We start from the raw sequence: 18,916 nt of genomic DNA, 5'->3' as shown, positions 1-18,916 counted from the left end.
TACTTTGTCCTGCATATAGAACTCAAGAAATATAAAAACATCTCCAGAATTAGTTAATGGAACCACTTCCCCCACCCCCCAACCAGCCCCTTCCCTCCCTGGATGGGCTCAGATAGGGGTGCTGGGGGCTTGCAGGCCACCTCTCTCTATCCAGTGAATAAGTTCCATATAAAAATAGATCTGTAGAGGGCTCCCAGGGAGCCATCAGCCCGCATCACGCCGGCACCTGTGCAGGGCTGAGACCTGGGACCCTTCAGGATTCTGGGACCTCACTCAGTGAAAGGGAGGTCTACCCTGGACACCGAAGTCCTGCCAACATAGCCAGGGCACTCTGGAACAGCGTGGGGAGGGCACTTTGACCTTCAGAGCATGACTGATGTATGATGTAGCTGGAGACAGGGATGAGGCTCCCTCCACTGAGATAGGATGCTGGTGTGTCCTTCCCAGGCTTCCCTGGGGGCAGTGGGGGCAGAGCCTGGAGAGCACTGGCGTGGGGCCCTCCAGCCCTGTCAAAGGTGGAAGCAGTATCTCGGCCTCCCCTAGTGGCCCCAAGGACACTGAGCTGGGGCAGGTGCTCAGGAGATGGGGGACGTGGTGGAGGGACTCCTGCCCTGCTGGCAGAGCGAGGCCAAAGGCACTGCTGGGAGGCACCATCCCCCCACAACTGGGTGCTCCCCAAAGATGCGCTGCATCTTCCAGCCTCAGGCTCCTTCTCATGCTGGTGCCTCTGCTTGGACTCCTCGTATCCTAGGCTCTCCATCTTGGCCTGTGGAAAACTCCACCGACCCTCAGGAAAGAGCCCTCCCCCAACCACCTCCAAGGCCCTGTTCAATGTATGCGTCAGACTCCCAGCCAGGGAACCTTTCCAGCCCTCCATAGACACACATCAAGAGCATCCATCTGCCCCTCCCACCCACCAGCCTACAGGCCCCAAGGTCTCCTGTGGGGGACGTATAGTACTTCTAGGAACCTGAACTCATCTCTCTGCTTTGCCTGAGCCCTCCAAGGACTGGCTGTGTCTCATTCACCCCTTCCTGCAGCTTTGGTCTCCTTCCAACCCCTATCGCACGCAGCCAAATCCAGAGCAGGCATATGTCAGGGGTGACCCTATCCAGAACTAGTTGCCTTTCTGCTGTCCTATGAAAACCCTGGCCTCATCATCACACCTGCCTCTGGGAAGCCCTCTTGGATAAGGACCTCTGGAGTCAGCTCAGTGCAGTCAGTTCTGCCAGAGCTCCGCAGAGGTCGGAGGGAGGAGGCACTCCATGGGAGGCTGGGTGGTGCAGGGGGCGGAGCTGGGTTACCTTTCCTGGGCTGCCCTGGGAAAGAGTATTGGTTTTACAAGGCAGGACTAAGGACTCTCCAGAGCCAACCTCAGCCCTGGATAGAGAGCTGGGAACAAGGGTTCAACGCCAGCTCTGGCCCTTGGTTTTCCCACCTGTACGGTGAATGTCAGACCAGCCTGTTAAGAGAGAGAAGCTCTATCTTGGAGAGTCATATCCTCACCAACCCCCAAGCCTTGGGAGCAAAGCTCTTGGGGCCCCAGGGAGAAAACACCTCCCCTCGTGCTCTTCCCAGATACCCTGGCCAATGAGTTAATAAAAAGAATGCAAAGGGGAGGCCTAGAGGGGCCTCGGGAGCACCAGGACCCTCACACTCACCCCAGACAGTCAGCCCAAGGGTAGGGGAAGCAGAAATCAGCTCCTGAGTCTAGGGCCTGTGGGGTCCAGCCCCTGACACAGCACCAGCTTTGCCTGCCTGGGCCTCCGGACCAGGGTCCAGACGTCCCAGCTGGAGCCGAGGGAGCTGAGGACCCGTGGCCCGTCATAATGGGCTGCCAGGCAGCTGTGGCCACTGTGAGGTCTAACAGTAGCTCAGCACATCAGGGGCCCATGCTGGCTGCTGGCCAATGGTCTGTGGGAAAATGGGGCACCCACTGGGGTAGGCCCCAGATCCCAGTGGGTGTGGAAGACCGAGGGGCATGAACCGGGTGATTTAAAGCTACGTCTTCCTCCCTGCCCCTGCCCACCTTGGTCTCTGAGACCCTGAATTTCCTCCCACTATAATTTCAGGGGTCCTCCCCAGGTTTTGAATCTTTTTGCCAGAGGGACTGAGTCAGCCAAGGTGTTCAGACTGGGGCAAATGGGAGGAAAAGGCAGTGAAATGGGGGGAACCATGGCCCCGCACAAGCTCTGGGCCCAAGTGGAGGAAGAGAGCGCTCACTTACACACAAGTGGAGCACAGTTTGCCAGGATCCCTGGCAGGGCTAGGGGGCTAGAGCCCCCCTGGGGTCCTGGCCAGGAAGGGCGGGGCCACTCACACCTGCACCCCCTGGCCCTGCATTTGGAGAACCCGGGCCCGCAGGGCACTGATCCCGCTGAGGAGATCCTCCCGGTGTTCCGCAGACGAGATGCCCAGGCTCACCAGGTCCCTGCAAAGAGGGGTGGGTCAGACCCAGCTGGCCCCACCCCGCTTCTGCCCTCCTTCCCCCAGCCTGGACAGGGAAGGGCCTGCAATCAGGACAGGCTGGGCCTCCCAGGCAGGCAGGGGCAGGGCCCCGGGTTTCTTAGACTCACTGGGCAGTCATGGCGGCCACGGCCTCCAGGCTCCCATAGCCGGCAGCAGCGAAGCTGTCCTTGTAGCGGCCCAGGTCCAGGGCCTCCAGCCACGCGCCCACGGAGCCAAAGGAGGGGAAGGTGGAGAAGGCACGGTCCGCCAGGGGCGTGGGAGGCCTGGGAAGCAGAGCAGCTGCAGTCAGTCCACAGCAGGGACCTGGTGCCCAGACCTTGTCAGTCCCCTGAGGAGAGGCCATCTGAGAAAGGACAGGAGAAGGGGAAGATGACCGAACCCCAGGGCAGACCTGGCTCCCACGGGGACCAGCACTCTCAGAGCAGGCAAGGAGTCACAGTACTCGGGCAGGCGGAGAGTGCGTGGCGCAGGAGCCAGCTAACGGTACTGGGAGTATGTGAAACAGTCTTGAGGGAGGCTATACCTAAGACAGTTTGGGAGGTGACTCATATTGGGGTCAACTAATGCTAATTTCACTTACATAATATTGGAACTACAGATTTGTTAGGACTGTTACCACATTTATTTATGTGGTCATTGTATCTGGGATACATGGGGCAAAACCCAGGACAAGCAGAAGTGACTAAGGTGAAAAGTCCTATGTGCCTAAGGCAGGTGGGAGTATTAGATCATATGGGGCAACTGGGTGGGCAGTCGTACCTGGACAGGTGGAGTAGGACAGGTGGGGAGGCGATTCGTGGACAGATGAGAGTTCAGCTGTATCTGGTATGGGTGGGGATAGATGGAAATGTACCTGGGACAGGTGAGGTGACAGCTATACCTGGGACAGGTGGTGTCAGCACACTTCGGGGGTTCTGGGTCCTGCACCATCTTGCTCAGGATGCCGTGGATCTGGGAGAACCTGGGCCGCTCCCCTGGGTCCTTCTGCCAGCAGTCAAGCATCAGTCGGTGCAGGGGGTTGGGGCAGTTCCTGGGGGGTGGCAGCCGGAAGCCGTCCTCCACAGCTTTGATCACCTGGGCCATGGAGGTGGGGACAGACAGGAGGTTTTAGGTACCCCCGAGACACACACCCACACACGCCCCATTCCAAGAAAGACTCAAGTAGTAGCCTGGCAAGACTGGAAATCAGAAGACAGTGAAGAGGGGCCTGGGGCTAAGAGGTCAAGAGTCCATGAGCAGAGGTCAGGGAGCTGGGGTCTGAGGTCAGAGGGCAACAGGATCAGAGAGCGAGGAACTGGAGCCACAATGGTGCCACTCACGTCTTGACCAGACATGTCCCAGTAGGGCCGCTCCCCAAAGGCCATCACCTCCCACATGACGACACCGAAGCTCCACACATCGCTGGCGGAGCTGAAGTGGCCAAACTGAAGTGTCTCAGGGGCGGCCCATAGCGCCGGGCTCCGGCCACTCTGTGGGCAGGCAGGCAGGTCAGGGGCAGGAGGGGACAGGGTCACACCCAGGGTTCCCCACCCACAGAGCCCCAGATCCAGCCCCACCTGCTGTCCTCCCTGCTGCTCACCTAGGGAAGGCACACCCACACTGGCATGGACAACCGCATGGAGGGGCAGGAGTGACCTTGACCCGGCAGGGAGGGGGGAAGTGGGGAGCTGGGGACTCCGGTGATGGGGATCCCTCACCATGGTGGTGTAGACAGCCTCTGCTCGGTCCCGAGGTCCCCGGCCAAAGCCGGAGATCTTGCAGATGAGGCCACTGCTGACCAGCACGCGGCGGGCTGCCAGGCCCCGGTGGACGTAGCCCATTTCCGACAGATACTTCATGGCCGACGCCAGGCCGGGCAGCAGCCCCATCAGCTGCCCGGCCATGAGCTGGCCCTCATGCCGCTGTGAGAGAGGAGGAGGCCGAGGCTGGGCTGCACTCTCACTTCCCCTGTTGCTGTGTGACCCCGGGGAAGTCACCTGGCCCTCTCTGGGCTTCCGTCTGTCCCATGACCTGAAAGGTCAGCCTGGCCAGTGGACACCTCAATGGGGAAGAAGACCAACTCCAAGTCCCAGCAAAAGGAAAAGTGAGAGACTGAGAATAGCCTCATCATCAGCACCCCCGGGGCCCAGGCCACTCACCCTGAGGAAGCCGTCCAGGGCCCCGTGGCTCATGTACTCGGTGACAATCATCAAGGTGCTTCCTGTGCCCAGGACAGGGAGCACACACACTAAGGTGCCTGCTGCCCTCTGCACACACACATGCTCCCCCAACCTGGGCCTCAGACCCGGCCACGATGGCCAGAACCAAGGCCAAGTTCCCAGTCTTGCCACCCTCCCAAGGACTCTCTGTGCTGAAGAACAAGAGGTAGAGTCTGAGGGGGACAAAGGCCAAGATTAGGAGCTGCAGTGAGTTAACTGAGAAAGATCACTGAAGGTCCAAGAGATCCACCTTCACCGAACATCACCACATGTCTAGAGGCCACCCCAGGGCAGCGAAAGGGAGCTGAGCCCTGCTGTCCATGCTGGGCAGGGTGGGGCTCCCTCTCACAGCTGAGTGGAGGGCCTGGGGGCACCCCATCTCCCACCCTGCCATCTCCCCCCAACCCCAGTGAAGCCCCGGGCCCTACCTCGGGTGACCACGCCCTCCAGCCGCACCACATGGCTGTGGTCGAACTGGCCCAGGGTGAGGGCCTCCGCCAGGAAGCTGAGCCTCTGGGAGTCGGAGCAGCCCTCCCGCAACGTGTGCACGGCCACGCGGAGCTCCTGGCGGCCGGGCAGCTGCAGGCAGCCGCAGCACAGCTCCCCAAACCGCCCTGTGGGGAAACACACGTCAGACACCACCCTAGAGGCCACCCCCTTGGCCAGCCTGGGCAGGGTGAGCCAAGGAGAAAGCAGCTTCTGGATCATGGGCCATTTCTGGCCCAGGACTCAGGGCACCTGAGTTCAAATCTTAGTAAACTGAGTATCTGCTGTGGGAAGTGGGCTTCTGCTTTTTCGCTCTTTTGACCTCAGTTTTCTTCTCTGTGAAATGGGGAGACCTCCCCGCCTGCCTCAGCAGGAAATTCCAAAGCTTCAAAGGGAAGATGTTGCACACGCCAGCACCTGGAAGGCTATGAAAGCCCAGCATGACTCAGGAAGGGTGACGATGACATCTGTCCTGCCACACTGCCCCTTTCTGGCTTCTGCCCAGAGGGTCTGCTGCTGGTGCCAGGGAAGAGCGTCGGGCTCCTGGTGAAAGTGGCTGCCTTCTCTGAGCACAGGGACTGAGGATTTGTAGATGGGAAGAAGGGAAGCCAGGAGGCAGACAGTGTGCCCATTTAACGGATGAGAAACTGAGGCTCAGAGCAGAAGAGAGGCATGCCCCTGGTCACACAGCTGGCCAGGACTAGCGCTCAGGTATGCTTGGTACCTAAGTTTGTAAAGGCCCCCCCACTGCCCCAAGAAAGCCTGGGACTAAACTTTTGCCAGTGGCAGTCTGCAGAGGCCACCTCTGAAAGTGCCTGAAAGGAGGGAACTCTGACCTTGAGGACCAGCAGAGAGAAGGCAGGCAGGGTCACTGATGCCTCTGCCACCTCCTTCCCCAGGGACCCTGCTGGGCAGAGGTCTGGCTAGGTGTGGAGGTGGGGTTTCCTGGACAGGGCCGGGACTGGGTGGTGGAGGGGCCTCCAGCAACGGGGGCGGGACTTGGGGTAAAGGTGGTTTTACAGGATAGAGGTGGGGCGGAGTGGAGGAGGGGCTTCTAGAGGGGGTGGGAAGGGGCAGAGGCGGGGCTTCCCAACAGACAGGGCTTCCGTGGTGCCCAGCTCGCCTGTCCCAAGGCTCTTTTCCAGCGTGACGCTTTTCGCATCCAGCTCCTTGGCAAACAGGTGAACAGCCTGTAGCGGGTCCCCACAGTTCTGGGGGTCCAGGAACGTGCGGCGGGTCGGCACTTTGACTGGGAAGGCAGAGAGGAGAGGCATGTGAGGAGAGGGGCCTCCCTGGCTGGAGGGATAGGGGTTTATGCAATGACAGCGAGGAAGAGGATTGCAGAGTGAGGCGGGGTGGTAGCTGCCCTGCCCCAGCCAGGCCCAGACAACTCACAGTGGAAATACAGCTCCTCTTCATCATGGGCGTCCCGACCTCCTTTGCCATAGCTGCAGGGCCTGGGGGTGGGGGAAGTGGTGCATAGTCATTCTTGGAGCGGGTGTCCCAGCCCTTCCCATCTCACCAGTACTCAGGGCAGCACCTCTTTGTCCCTTTGAAAGGACGAGGTCTGTGCCCCTGGGGAGGGACCTTGCTGTCCTGCTGGTTTGATGCTTCTCCCCACAACACACATATAACCTTGGCCCCGGGCCTAAACCCTCACCCCCTCAGCATTCCGAGTTATTTTCACTTTGAGACAAAATGAATTCTTGTAACTTCAGCGCTAGCCAAATCCATGCCCTGACTTTATGCCCAAGCTGCCCCCTGGCCTATAGCTGAACAAAACAGGCAGATTCTGAACCCCAGGGCAGCTTCTGGTCTAGTCAAGGAAAAAGCAAACAAACAAGAAAAAACAAAACTCAGCAAGTGAACCAAAAGCCATTCACAGGTCCAGGCAGGGGAGAAGGGCATTGCACGGTGGAAACACGTAACAGATGGCCCTCGCATGGCCGGGGACATGAGGATGGTTTCCTGAGACAAAGGCAGCCATGGACCAAAGGACTGCATCATAATCAACAAAGTCACACACAGGCTGGCATCTGGGGTCCCCTGAGGCAGGGCTTTGCTGGCCCAGATAAAGGCTTTGGTTTTTGTTCTGGAGGAGGGGGGGAGGGGCGGGGGAGCCCCTGAGGGGTTCTGAGCAGGGGAGTGAGGTGGTTCAATTTGCATTTTAGAAAGATCCTCCCAGCTGCTGCTGTTGTCTCTGCAGGAGATGGCAGTGGCTCCCGCTATGGGGTGACTATGGACACGGAGAAAAGTCAGAGGACTCGAGCCACATTTAGGTGACAGGGCTTGGAGATCACTGGAAGGCAGAAAGGGAAAGGGAGAAGGCAGGAACAACTCGTGGTGTTCCGGCTTGCCCAGCGGAGTATGTGGGGTACCATTTACCCAGACGGAGACATGACAAGTTCTCGTTTAGACATCTGAGTTGGCAGGGATGGTCAGTGAGTAGGGAGTCAGCTATGCGTGTGTCTGGAGTTTGGAAGAGAGGTCTGCTCTGGAGATACAAGTTCTGGAGCTGGGAGTGTTGTCCAGGGAGAGGAAGGAGCCTGAGAAGTGGGACGAGGAACAAGTCTGAGGACCCCCACCATTTAGAGATTGGGGAGAGGAGAAGGAAGCCATGAGGTGATTGTGAAAGAACCGTCAAGAGACACTGGAGGGAAAAAGAAGGGAAGTTGGCCGGTGGTGCTGTCACAGGAACCAAGGAAAGAAAAAGTGGAGCGGAGGAGAGAGGTCACGTGATGGCTCAAGGAGGCGGGACAAGGGGAGACTGGAGAGAGGACCATGTTTCGGTACTAGTAGGAAAGGGGAGAGGCTGTCACGGAGGATGAAGTGGTCACTCTGGTGGTCACCCGCGTGGACTGTGGACTTCGATGGCACAGACTGTTTCCAGCTCCTCCAATCACTGTCTGTGGGACCAGGTTGCTCAGTTTTCTCTTTAATAAAATCAGGATAAAGACAGATAGCCCTGGTGCAAAGAGCTTACTAAGCGCTCAGTAAATGTTAGCTATTACATGGGGAAGAATGGGACATTATAAATAGTAACAGGCTCCTGAGATGGTGGGAAGGGGTGGGTTCGGTCACAGGTAGAAGGACTGATCCCGGCAAGGAGGATGGCACCTCCTTTAGAGCAAAAGGAGGGAGAGGATGGGTGCAGAGAGGCAGATGTGGCTGAGGAAGGGAGCTGCGAGGACGGGGGGTCTGCAGGGCAAAGCAGAACTGGAGTCACCATTTGGGGTGATGGCTAGGTCCCCGTCAGGAGATGGGAGAGGGCGGCTGAGGTGGAACAGGAGAGGAAACCCTTGAAAACAAGGAAGTCAGAAAAGCCAGAGCCCAAGGGGTGGGGCAGGTCGTCCAATGGCTACTGAAGTCACCCAGCATGGAGGCAGGATGTCCATGAACCAGGGGAACAGCTGGGAGAGGTGGGGAAGGATGAAGGGGACAACGTTGAGTGGATGGAGGAGCGGCAGAGAAAACGAGAACTTTCCACTGGATGACACCCTGTAGTGAGAAGCAGGGTGAGCCAGGATGGACTGGGGAGGGAAAGGCGAGGTGAAGAGGCCACTGCACAGAGGGTCCTGCAGAGAGTAGAGAGGAGATGGGCGAGGAAAACGTTACAAAGCTGGGCCACGCCTGCCGGAGAGCTACTCCTCTCTGTCCATCAGTGCTGATTCTCCCCATGTTGATGCTGTTAGATCTTGAGCAGGTTTTGAAATCCACCGCTGGCTCACTTTGCCTGCTCTATTGCATCTGTCTCTGAGGCACTCCTGGGAAGCTGCCTCACTTCCCTGTCCTCCTCCTGTCTCCCTGAGCCCCTGAGCTCACCACCGGGACAGGAAGGAGCTTCGGCCTTTCTGGATCACCTGGCCCCGGGAAAGAGCTAGCTCCCAGACCTGAGGGTCAAGGACCGCTCCTCCTCAGCCACTGCAATGCGTCATTCAAGGCCAATTAAATAGTCCCGTCTGTGCCAAGTGAAATCTCTCTGTCCCTCCAGCCCACAGGCAACCCCAGGATGCTGACACGTGGCTCCCCAGCCAGCCCATTTCTCTCCTCTGCTCCCCCTACTCCAGCCCGTCGCCTGTAGACTTGCCAACCTCTCCCGCCTGCTGACCTCAGCCCTAGCCTGGAACCTGCCTGGGGTGCCTCTGCATGTGGCAGCGTGGCCCTGGGAAGAAGGGGCATATATACACCATGAGGTTTCTGCTGGGTGCGGAAGGCTGCAATCTACACTGAACCAGACCCAAGCTCCCCATCTTCCCCCTCTTCCCATCCCTTTCTCTGCCCACTCTGCTGCAAGCTTCCTTCTACTGGGGGCTGGGGGTTTCTGGCTTATGAGTTCCCCTCCATGTCCTCCCTTCTCCCACACACATCCACACACACACAATTTCTGCCTTTCTTCCCTTTGCCTGTGTTCAAGGGCCTCCAGATCCCGTGGGGGCAGGGGCTGGGGGCCTCTGAGCGCCTCAGGAGGATCCTAATCACACCAGAGCAGCCGGTGCTTGATTCCATCCTCAGCGATGCCTTCTGACATTTAATGAGTTAAGGAGCTAAATCCCCTTCATCCCAGAGCAGCAGAGCTTGCTGCAGTGCTGGCTGCCGCAGCAGCAGTGTGGCGGGGGAGGGGCCGTGTGCCAGCCATGCCTGTACTGACACAGGGGTGTGCAAATCCGCATGCGTGCACGTGCAGGTCCAGATACAGGTGCCAGTGAGCACGTGTTCATGCACATGGAGATGCGGCCCACCAGGGGTCAGCCAGGCTGGGACCAGCCACCTACCTCCTCCAAATGGCCAGCACACTCATCACAGAGCCCAGGACGAGGAGGGCTGAGATGGTCACCACGGTGACGACGACTGCAGGGCTCTGGTCCCTGGACCTGGAGGCGGCTGGGAGTAAAACCACAACATTGAGGCAGGAAAGGGACCAGGCTCCTGGGTCAGCCCCAGGACAGACTCCTGTCCTCACCCCACTGCAGGAGTCCCATAGCACCTCCACTGTATGGAGGCGGAGAGTGGCAAGATATGAAGCAAGAGGGGGTGAGAAGATGAAGGGAACAGGGGGAGGAGACAGAACGTGAAAGGCCTTGAACACTAGACCAATGCTAGGCCAGGAGTGTGAGCTTTATCCTGAGGGTAGCAGGGAGTCAGGAGCTTTGGACAGGGCTTCTGCCCATGGGGAAAGGAATGAGGGTATCTGCTGGGTGGGGAGCAGGGAAGGAGGGAAGGTGCTTGAGAGAGGGGAAGGTTTGGGGTAACTGTCAAGAATGGGGGAAATGCTGCACACCCCTGAAGACTAAACTGAGATTAGGAAAATACACCTCTGCCGGCAGCCTGGGAGTGGGACAGAGGAAGACATCCAAGTCTGGGGACAAGCGGGGGGGCGAGTGCAGCATGATGTCTGGGGAATGAGGACCAGCAGAACCGGGGAGTGTTTCTGTTCTGCCGGGAGAATCTGCGGTGGGTGGCTCGGGAGAGACCGGGAGAGACGGGAGAGACGGCAGTAGGGCCAGATGGCTAAGAGACTGGGAGATGAGGTCAGATCCCAAGAACTGCTTTGAGGATGTCACAGAGCAAGTCAGGAGGGACAGAAGAGGAAGGGAGAGTTAGAGGCCAACAAGGTCAGGGTCAAAGAGGGGATTTCAGAGCCCACGTTTCCAGAGGAGGGGAACAAGGTCCAGGGTCTGGCTGGTGGCAGAAGGTGGTGGAATTTTGGACTGTTTGAAATGCGGTGTCCACATGGACACAGAAATGGAGGATGGAGATAAACAGTGGTTGTGGTTGGTGGCCTCCGAGATGGCCCTTCTGGAACCTCCATCTCCTGGTATACATTCCCCGTGGGTGTGGGCTGCACATAGTCACCGGCTTCTAATGAACAGAACACGGCAAAAGTGATGGGATGTCATTCAAACATTAGGTTACAAGAGATCATGGCTTCTATCTTGGGCAACCTCTTGCTCTCTCTCTCACTCAGTCTCTGGAAGAATCTAGTTGCTGGACTATGAATAGCCCTTGGAGAAGCCCAGGAGGCATGTGTCTGTCTCCAGCAAACAGCCAGCAAGAGCCCAAGTGGGGAGGCAGATGCCCCGCTTCCCCCAGGTAAGCCTGGAGGTGACTGCAGCCCCAGAGGAGACTGATTATAGCCTTGTGTGAGACCTGAGGCAGGTGGTACCCATCTAAGCTGCATCCATATTCCAGACCCACAGAAACACTGAGATAATACATGTCTGTTTTCAGTCGCTGAGTTTTGGGGAAATTTGCTACACAGCACTAGGTAACTAATACAGCATGGCTCTTCATTGTGATTGGAATTTGGGGTCACAGCTCAATGGAAAAAGTGCTCTGCAGATTGGAAGAACCACTCCACATAGCCAGGGGCCACCGCAAAGGAGGCCGGGAGCTGGGCAGTGTCTACCAACTGAGAAGCACCAAATTAACAGAAGTCATCAGCCCTCTTTAGCCAATGGCCCCCAGCTCCTGCCCTCCGCCACACCCACTCCAGCCCCACCCGCGAGTCTTCATTCGGATGGCTTCCTCTATCCAAAATGCCTTCCCTGCCCACCTCCACACACTCAGATGTTCCCCAGCCTTCAAGACCCAGCTCTAATCTCCTCTTGCCTGCACCTGGCTGAGGTCTGGCAGAGACAGGCATTCGAGCGAGAAGTGCTGTCTCCTTCCCAGAACTCAGACTCCCTCAACATTTTATCTCCACCTCCCTTTGGGCTCAGAACGCTTCCTATCTTGGATTAGACTCGTGTAGCAGGTTGGAAAGGATGATTATCTTGACAGCTGGTGCCAGGATGCCTCTTAGGGGGAACTGCCTTTGTCCGGGAAAATACTTTCACGAGCTGCACGGGGTAGATAGAGGTGAGATCCCAAGGGCTGGGTTAGCAGCAGGGGAGCAGCAGAAGAGAGCGCTCAGTGCTCTGCAGGCATCAGGAAGGGGCGTGGGGGCGGGTGGGGAGAAGAGGAACTGGGAGGGCAGAAGAGGGAGGAGAGGGCGGCACAATGCCCTAGAGAGGCTGGAGCTGCTTTAGAATCGGGATATCTGATGTTCAGCAACTGTTTTCTTTTGTTTTGATAACAGCTTGATTGAGAAATTATTCACATACCATACAATTCCCCCGCTGAGAGTGTGCAGTTCTCACCGTGTTTGATTTTCTTTATCGCGGCAGTTGCAACTCCCCTTCCGGTGCCTCAACCCTCAGGGAAGGCTGGATGCTAGGGTGCCAGACCTCAGGGCCTGGCAGTCCAGAGGGTGAGCTGGGCCTGACCTCTCTACTTCACACTCTAAGGCCTAGTGGGAGGAGGGACAGGGTCCCCTGTTTGAGTCTGTATCGTGGCAGAGAGAAAGTAGCAGAATGGAAACGAAGACTTAGTGGTCACGAGTAAGAAGTGACCAGGAGACTAAACTCCTCCCAGGAAGAGAGCAGGAATCTTGGAAAAGGCACATGATGTTTAGCCGAGACAGGAGGTCCTAAGAGGCAGGGAGACACCAGCTGAGACCTGGGTTATAGCTGTTCATGGACCCCTCCCCTGTGAGTTCCTCCAGGATGGGTACGCAGTCTAACTTCTATTACTGAATAGGCACTACATTCTGGATTCTAAATTCAATCATCAATTATGCTGTAAGTAAACTTCTGCAGATTCCCTCAACTGCACAGATAATCCCCCTCAATTTGCCTCCATGCTCCAGCCGCGGGCTGGGTTTTCTCTCCACTTGCCCATGTCACTTACCCTCCCCTGGGGTCTGCACTTCGATGCTGGGGTTGAAGCTCTGGGTCTCCCAGGAGGGCCCAGGGGAAGCTGCCCGGATCTGAAAGACGTAGCGGGTAGCCGGCTTCAGGTTGGTGACGGTGACTGCAGGTGCCCCTGTCTTCACCGTGGAGTAAGCCTGCTCACTCTGACCCTGGGGAGGAACTGAGAAGTGAGGCCCAGGCCCAGGGCTGGACCCATGCTCCTGGGAGGATGATGAGGGAAAAGGAGCAGGGAGGTGGGAGAAGTACCCTTAGGGGGCATCCCGTTTGTCTTGAGAAGAATCTTATGGGTTTCTTCCACGGAATCCCCAACACCTTTCTCCACCACGAGTTCCCACTCATACCCAGTGGTACTTATAGCTGAGAACAGTCCCACCTCTGAGTAAGAGAAACTTTAGAGAAGGTGCTAGCCTTCTCAGGGATGCCAGGATGAAGGACATCAGGGCCTGGTGTTCCAGAGGGTGATCTGAACCCTTGGAGGAAAGAATAAGAAAATGAGCCCTGACACCTGCCCGGCCCTTGTTGGTTCCCAGAGCTTTTCCTTCCCCTTGGCCTCTGACTTTCACAGTGTCCTGCAAGGCACAGATTCACAGACAAGGAATCGGGTGCAAACCAGTAGAGAGGCTCTTTCCCAGCCCCTCTCCTCCTCCAGAGAGTGGGGACAGCAACAGCTGTCACTGAGGGCTACTCACTGCCAGCTGTGGGGCTCGACCCTATAGGAGCTGACTTCTACAACCTTCACAACAGCATTTCTATCTCCTTTTATAGGTAAGGGTCACATCGGGGAAGGGTCGCGGTGACACCTCCTCAATTCCTTCGGGTCCCGTGCTTTGTGCTCTACACCACAGTGCCCCCAACACATCTGATGATGGCGTGTGTGCTAGAGAGGCTGCCGTCCTTTTGTCTCTGCCCACAACTCCTTTTTAGAGCCTTGCTACACGCACAACCCCCAGAGGTGCGCCTCCCATATACCTGTGGCCCCAGTTCTCTCGTCACAGTATGCAGGAATCAGGGCAGACTGACCCCAGCTGGGCCAGTCAGAGTCTCCCTTCCAGGCATTTGAACAAATCGGGGGAAGACAGTGAGGTAGACTGATGCAGGACCTCTGGGATGGGGCAGGCTCCTGGTGGCGGGGAGGGGGAAAGGAGCGTGGCTGCCAGCCTCGCAGCTGCAGCCGTGAGATGCTGTGAGCAAGCCCACCTGCAGCGGAGGTGAGGCTCATGTGTGGAGAGAAGTCAGGATGAAGAGTTTGTGACTCCAGCAATGCTACTGGTCATTGGGCCCCATGAGATGTTTCTGAAGCCTTTCAAACACACAGCCCTTTTTGTACTGGCTCTGCTTTTCAAGGGTTTTTGTTCCCAGCAAATTCACACTCCCGAAGGGCCTGGGAGCATCCACCCAGCTCAGCGCTGGGACTGTATCTGTGCTCTGATCTCTTTCTAAGCAACCACTGCATGCCTAGCTCCTTCCCAGTGACTGTCCCCGCCTCGTCTAGACATCAGGGATCCCCAGAGCTCTGTCCAGATCACTTTTCTCACTCACATCACCACCTCCCACAGTCATCCCTTCCCATCCCCTGGCTTCAGCTCCCATCTCTATGCTGAAAGCTCCCAACTCTCTCTCTCCCCAGGCCAGGCCTCTCCCTGGACCACCAGACCTGTGAGTCCACCTGGATGTCCCCTGGCCCCCTGAATACTCCATGAGCAAAACCAAGTTCACCCTCTTGTCCCACACCCGCTCCCCCTGCTCAGTGTTCTCCACCTCAGCCAGTGCCACCCCATCCTGCAGGTTGCCCGGGTCATACTCCCAACAGGGACTCAGAAGTCCCTCCTCCTTCCTATTCAACCTTGCCTGCTCCCAACTCACAGACTTCTCCTATTCAAAAACCGTTATCTGATTCAGCAAAGACGTCCCTAGAGTCACTGAGGAGGGAGTGAAGTTCTGACACATGTATTGCTAAGTAGAAGGCAAGGTTTCGCTTTAATGAATACAATTTGCACCAAGAAGAGAATCAGTGTAATCGCAGATTGCATATCAAATTCAAAGACAATAAACTTATGGGGAAAAGAGATCGTGGGCTGGGATGTAACTCCCTCTGTCAAACCACAGACTGACAATAGATACAAGAGGTCAGCAAAAATCAGTGCAGAGTATTATCCTATAAGAATCAATTGGCGATATGGAGTTTACAATAAGGAGCATTGTATATTTTCTGTTATTATTTGCAAATGATGGGTTACACATTCTTCACATCAGTCAAATTATAATAACAATGCATACACTCATTGTTCTATAGAGCTGGCCGTTAAACATTCACCAGCTCACTGCCAGCCACAGGGCACCACCTGACCTAGCAGCCTGCTCCCACAGTCGTACTTTTTTGTAAAAATTGAAACAATACACTTCTGCATTCTTTTTCTTAAAAAGGTTGCAAATTGTATGTACATGATTCTACCACACGACATCTCGGTCAGCCCCCAGAGAAGGCTTTTTGTCAACTGGAAACACTAGGCAACAGTAGTGAAAATGGAGAAAATGGCCAGTGATGAACGGAGACCTGGGGAGAGAGGGCAAGCAGCGTGGTCCATGGTGTGGAGGGGACAGGAAGAAACGCCAGCTGGGGAGGCCACTTAGGGAGCCCAAAGAGATGTTTAGAAAGAAAGAACTTTGGCTGGGAGGAGCTGGTGGAAGCCAGCGGGAGAGGGGGGCGGATCACAGCCGAGAATGCAGCCCCAGGTCCCTCCCAGACCCGGACTCACCTTCTCGTAGTATCTGATCTCATACTCCGTGCCGTTGGCCCCCGGGGCTCCAGTGATGGGCTCCCGCCAGGACAGGGACACACTCTGGGGCTCCACTCGGTCCCTGCGGATCTCATCCTCCTCCCAGGGCGCTGAAAGTAAGTAATGCCAGGTTCTGGACTCAGATCGGAATGCACGGCAGGGTTAGGGGGCGGAAAGGCGGGACAGGCGGGGATTACCGGTGGGGGCCGTGGGAGCAAATTGGGGCGGGGCCGAGGGGCGGTGGGCGGGGCAAGAGGCTCCTGAGGGGCGAGGCCTGAGGAATAAATTCTGCGAGACTAGAGGAAAAGGAGACTGCTCTCACCCCACTGCTCTCTGCTTCCTGGCTCCTAACAGGAAAGCACCACGCCACGGGCTGCTTGCCCACCCCCTACACTCCAGCTTCCCTCATGGTGGCTGGTTCTAATCCCCCAGGATCTTTCTACACTTTCTGTGGTTTGGAGACATTAGAGAGCACAGGCAGCAGGAAGACAAGCTACTTAACTACTCCAACGGTCTGGTCAAGAGGCAATATGCTCAACAAACTAGGAACAGAAGGAAACTACCTCAACATAATAAAGGCCGTATATGAAAAGCCCACGCTAACATCACACTCAGTGGTGGAAAACTGAAAGCTTTCCCTTGAAGATTAGGAACTAGCCAAGGATGCCTCCTCTTGCCACTTCTGTTCAACATAGTACTGGAAGTCCTAGCCAGAGCAGTTAGGCAGGAAAAAGAAATAAAAGGCATCCAGATGGGAAAGGAGGAAGTAAAAATGATCTCTGTCCACAGATGACATAATCTTACACGTAGAAAGCCCTGAAGATTCCACGGAAAAACATTGTTACAACTAATAAATGAATAGAGCAAAGTTGCAGGATACAAAATTGAATGTAAAAATCAGCTGCCTTTCTACATGCTAGCAATGAACAGTCTGAAATGGAAATTAAGAAAAACAATCTCATTTACAATAGCATCACAAAGAATAAAATATTTAGCATCAAAAATAAAAAATAAAAAAATTAACCAAAAAATAAATTTAAAAAAGCAAAAGACTTGCACACAAAAACTACAAAACACTGCTGGAAAGAAAGGAGACACGAATAAATTGAAAGACATCTGTGTTTATGGAGTTTAGACTTCATATTGTTAAAATGTCCATACTACCCAAAGTGACCTATAAATTCAATGCAATTCCTATCAAAATCGCAGTAGCATTTTTTGCAGAAATAGAAAGAAATATTATAAAATTCATATGGACTCTCAAAAGACCGTGAATAATCCAAATGAGCTTGAAAAAGAAAAACAAATCTGGAAGTCTCTTATTTTTTAACTTCAAAATGTTACAAAGCTATGGTAAACAAAACAGTGTGATAATACTGGCATAAAGACAGAAATATAGACCAATAGAATGGAACAGAGAGCCCAGAACTAAACCCTCACATATGTGATTAAATGCTTCTCCACAAAGGTGCCCAAGCCCACACAATGGAAAAAGGAAAGTCTCTTCAATAAATGGTGCTGGAAAAATTGAATGACCACATGCAAAAGAATGAAGTGGGGCCCTTGCCTTATACCACACACAAAAATTTACCCAAAATGAGTTACAGACCTAAATGTAAGACCTGAAACTATAAAACTCCTAGAATAAAATAGAGAGGAAAACTTCATGATATTGGATTTAGCAATGATTTCTCAGATAGGACGACAAAAGCACAGGCAACAAAAGCAAAAATAGAAAAATGGCTCCAAACCAAACTTCCCTGCACAGTAAAGGAAACAATCAGCAAAGTGAAAAAGCAACCTATGGAATGGGAGGAATATTTGCTAACCACATATCTGATAAGAGGTTAATGTCCAGAATATATATAAAGAACTACAATTCATAAGACTGAGTAGTATTCCATTGTATGTATGTGTATATATATATATATTTTTTTTTAATCTGCTCATCCATTGATGAACACTTACGTTGTTTCTGTATCTTGATTACTGCAAACTACAATAAACATGGAAATGCATATTAAAAAAAAAAAACTACATTTCAACAACAACAACATCATCAAATAACCCAATTTAAAAATGGGCAGAGTTGGGGGAAGGTATAGCTCAGTGGTAGAGTGCGTGCTTAGCATGCGCAAGGTCCTGGGTTTATTCCCCAGTACCTACATTAAAAGATAAATAAATTTAAAAAAAAACTAATTACCTCCCCTCCAAAAAATGGGCAGAGGACTTGAATAGGTAGTTCTCTAAAAAAGATATGCAAATAGCCAATAAGCACATGAAAAGATGCTCAATAGCACTAACCATTAGAGAAATGCAAATCAAAACAAGGAGATAGCACCTCATATCTGTTAGGATGGCCACTATCAAAAACAAAACAGAATAGAAAACAACAAGTGTTGGCAAGGCTGTGAAGAAATTGGAACCCTGTGGACTGTTGGTGGGAATGTAAATTAGTGCAACCACCGTGAAAAACACTATGAAGGTTGTTTTAAAAAATGAAAATAGAACTACCATGTAATCTAAAAATCCCACTTCTGAGTCTGTATCTCAAGGAAATGAAATCACAATTTTGAAGAGATTTCTGCACTCCCATGTTCACTGCAACATTATTCACAATACCCAAGATGTAGAAACAAACCAAATGTCTGTTGACGGATGAATGGATTAAGACAAGAAAATTATTATATGTATATATTTAATGATATGTCATGAAGCCATTAAAAAAAGAAAGAAATCCTGCCATTAGCAAAAATACAGATGAACTCTGAGGGCATTATGCTAAGTGAAACAAGACATGGAAAGTCAAATACTGTATGACCTCACTTTTATGTAGAAACTAAGAAAGCCAAACTCATAGAAACAGAGAGTAGACTGGTTTTTGCCAAGAGCTAGGAGATGGGGGAATGGGGAGATGTTGGCCCAAAATACAAACTTCCAACTGTAAAATGAGTAAGTTCTGGGGATCTAATGTATAGTACGGTACACTTGAAAGTTGCTAAGAGAGATCTTCAGCGTTCTCACCACACAAGCATGAAACATAACTACATGACGTGATGGATGTGTTAACTACCCTCACCATGGTAATCATTTCACAATATACACATGCACCCAATCATCACCTTGTACAACTTAAACTTATACAATGTTATATGTCAATTACATCTCAATAAAGCTGAAAAAAGAGAGAAAACGTGGTCTCGATATACAATGGGAAATTATTCAGCCTAAAAAA

General features: G+C 53.7%; 1 protein-coding gene across 1 annotated transcript in view; it reads right to left on the bottom strand.

Annotated features, from left to right (window-relative positions):
• Positions 1-16: 16 nt before the first annotated feature.
• EPHA10 (EPH receptor A10) overlaps positions 17-18,916 on the bottom strand; it is a 38,847-nt gene continuing 19,947 nt past the window's right edge. The window contains exons 6-17 of the mRNA XM_031464799.2: positions 15,661-15,791; positions 12,882-13,053; positions 9,926-10,034; positions 6,549-6,610; positions 6,277-6,402; positions 5,096-5,281; positions 4,608-4,669; positions 4,167-4,370; positions 3,789-3,938; positions 3,350-3,543; positions 2,577-2,732; positions 17-2,431 (exon numbers count right to left, since the gene is read on the bottom strand). Of these exons, the coding sequence (XP_031320659.2) occupies positions 2,317-2,431; positions 2,577-2,732; positions 3,350-3,543; positions 3,789-3,938; positions 4,167-4,370; positions 4,608-4,669; positions 5,096-5,281; positions 6,277-6,402; positions 6,549-6,610; positions 9,926-10,034; positions 12,882-13,053; positions 15,661-15,791 (1,667 nt within the window). The 3' untranslated portion in view covers positions 17-2,316. The remainder of the gene's footprint in view (positions 2,432-2,576; positions 2,733-3,349; positions 3,544-3,788; positions 3,939-4,166; positions 4,371-4,607; positions 4,670-5,095; positions 5,282-6,276; positions 6,403-6,548; positions 6,611-9,925; positions 10,035-12,881; positions 13,054-15,660; positions 15,792-18,916) is intronic.

Source organism: Camelus dromedarius, chromosome 14, assembly GCF_036321535.1.
Source record: "Camelus dromedarius isolate mCamDro1 chromosome 14, mCamDro1.pat, whole genome shotgun sequence".
Lineage (NCBI taxonomy): Eukaryota > Metazoa > Chordata > Mammalia > Artiodactyla > Camelidae > Camelus > Camelus dromedarius.
Note: the sequence above shows the minus strand (reverse complement) of the source record. Positions and strands in the feature narration are given on the sequence as shown.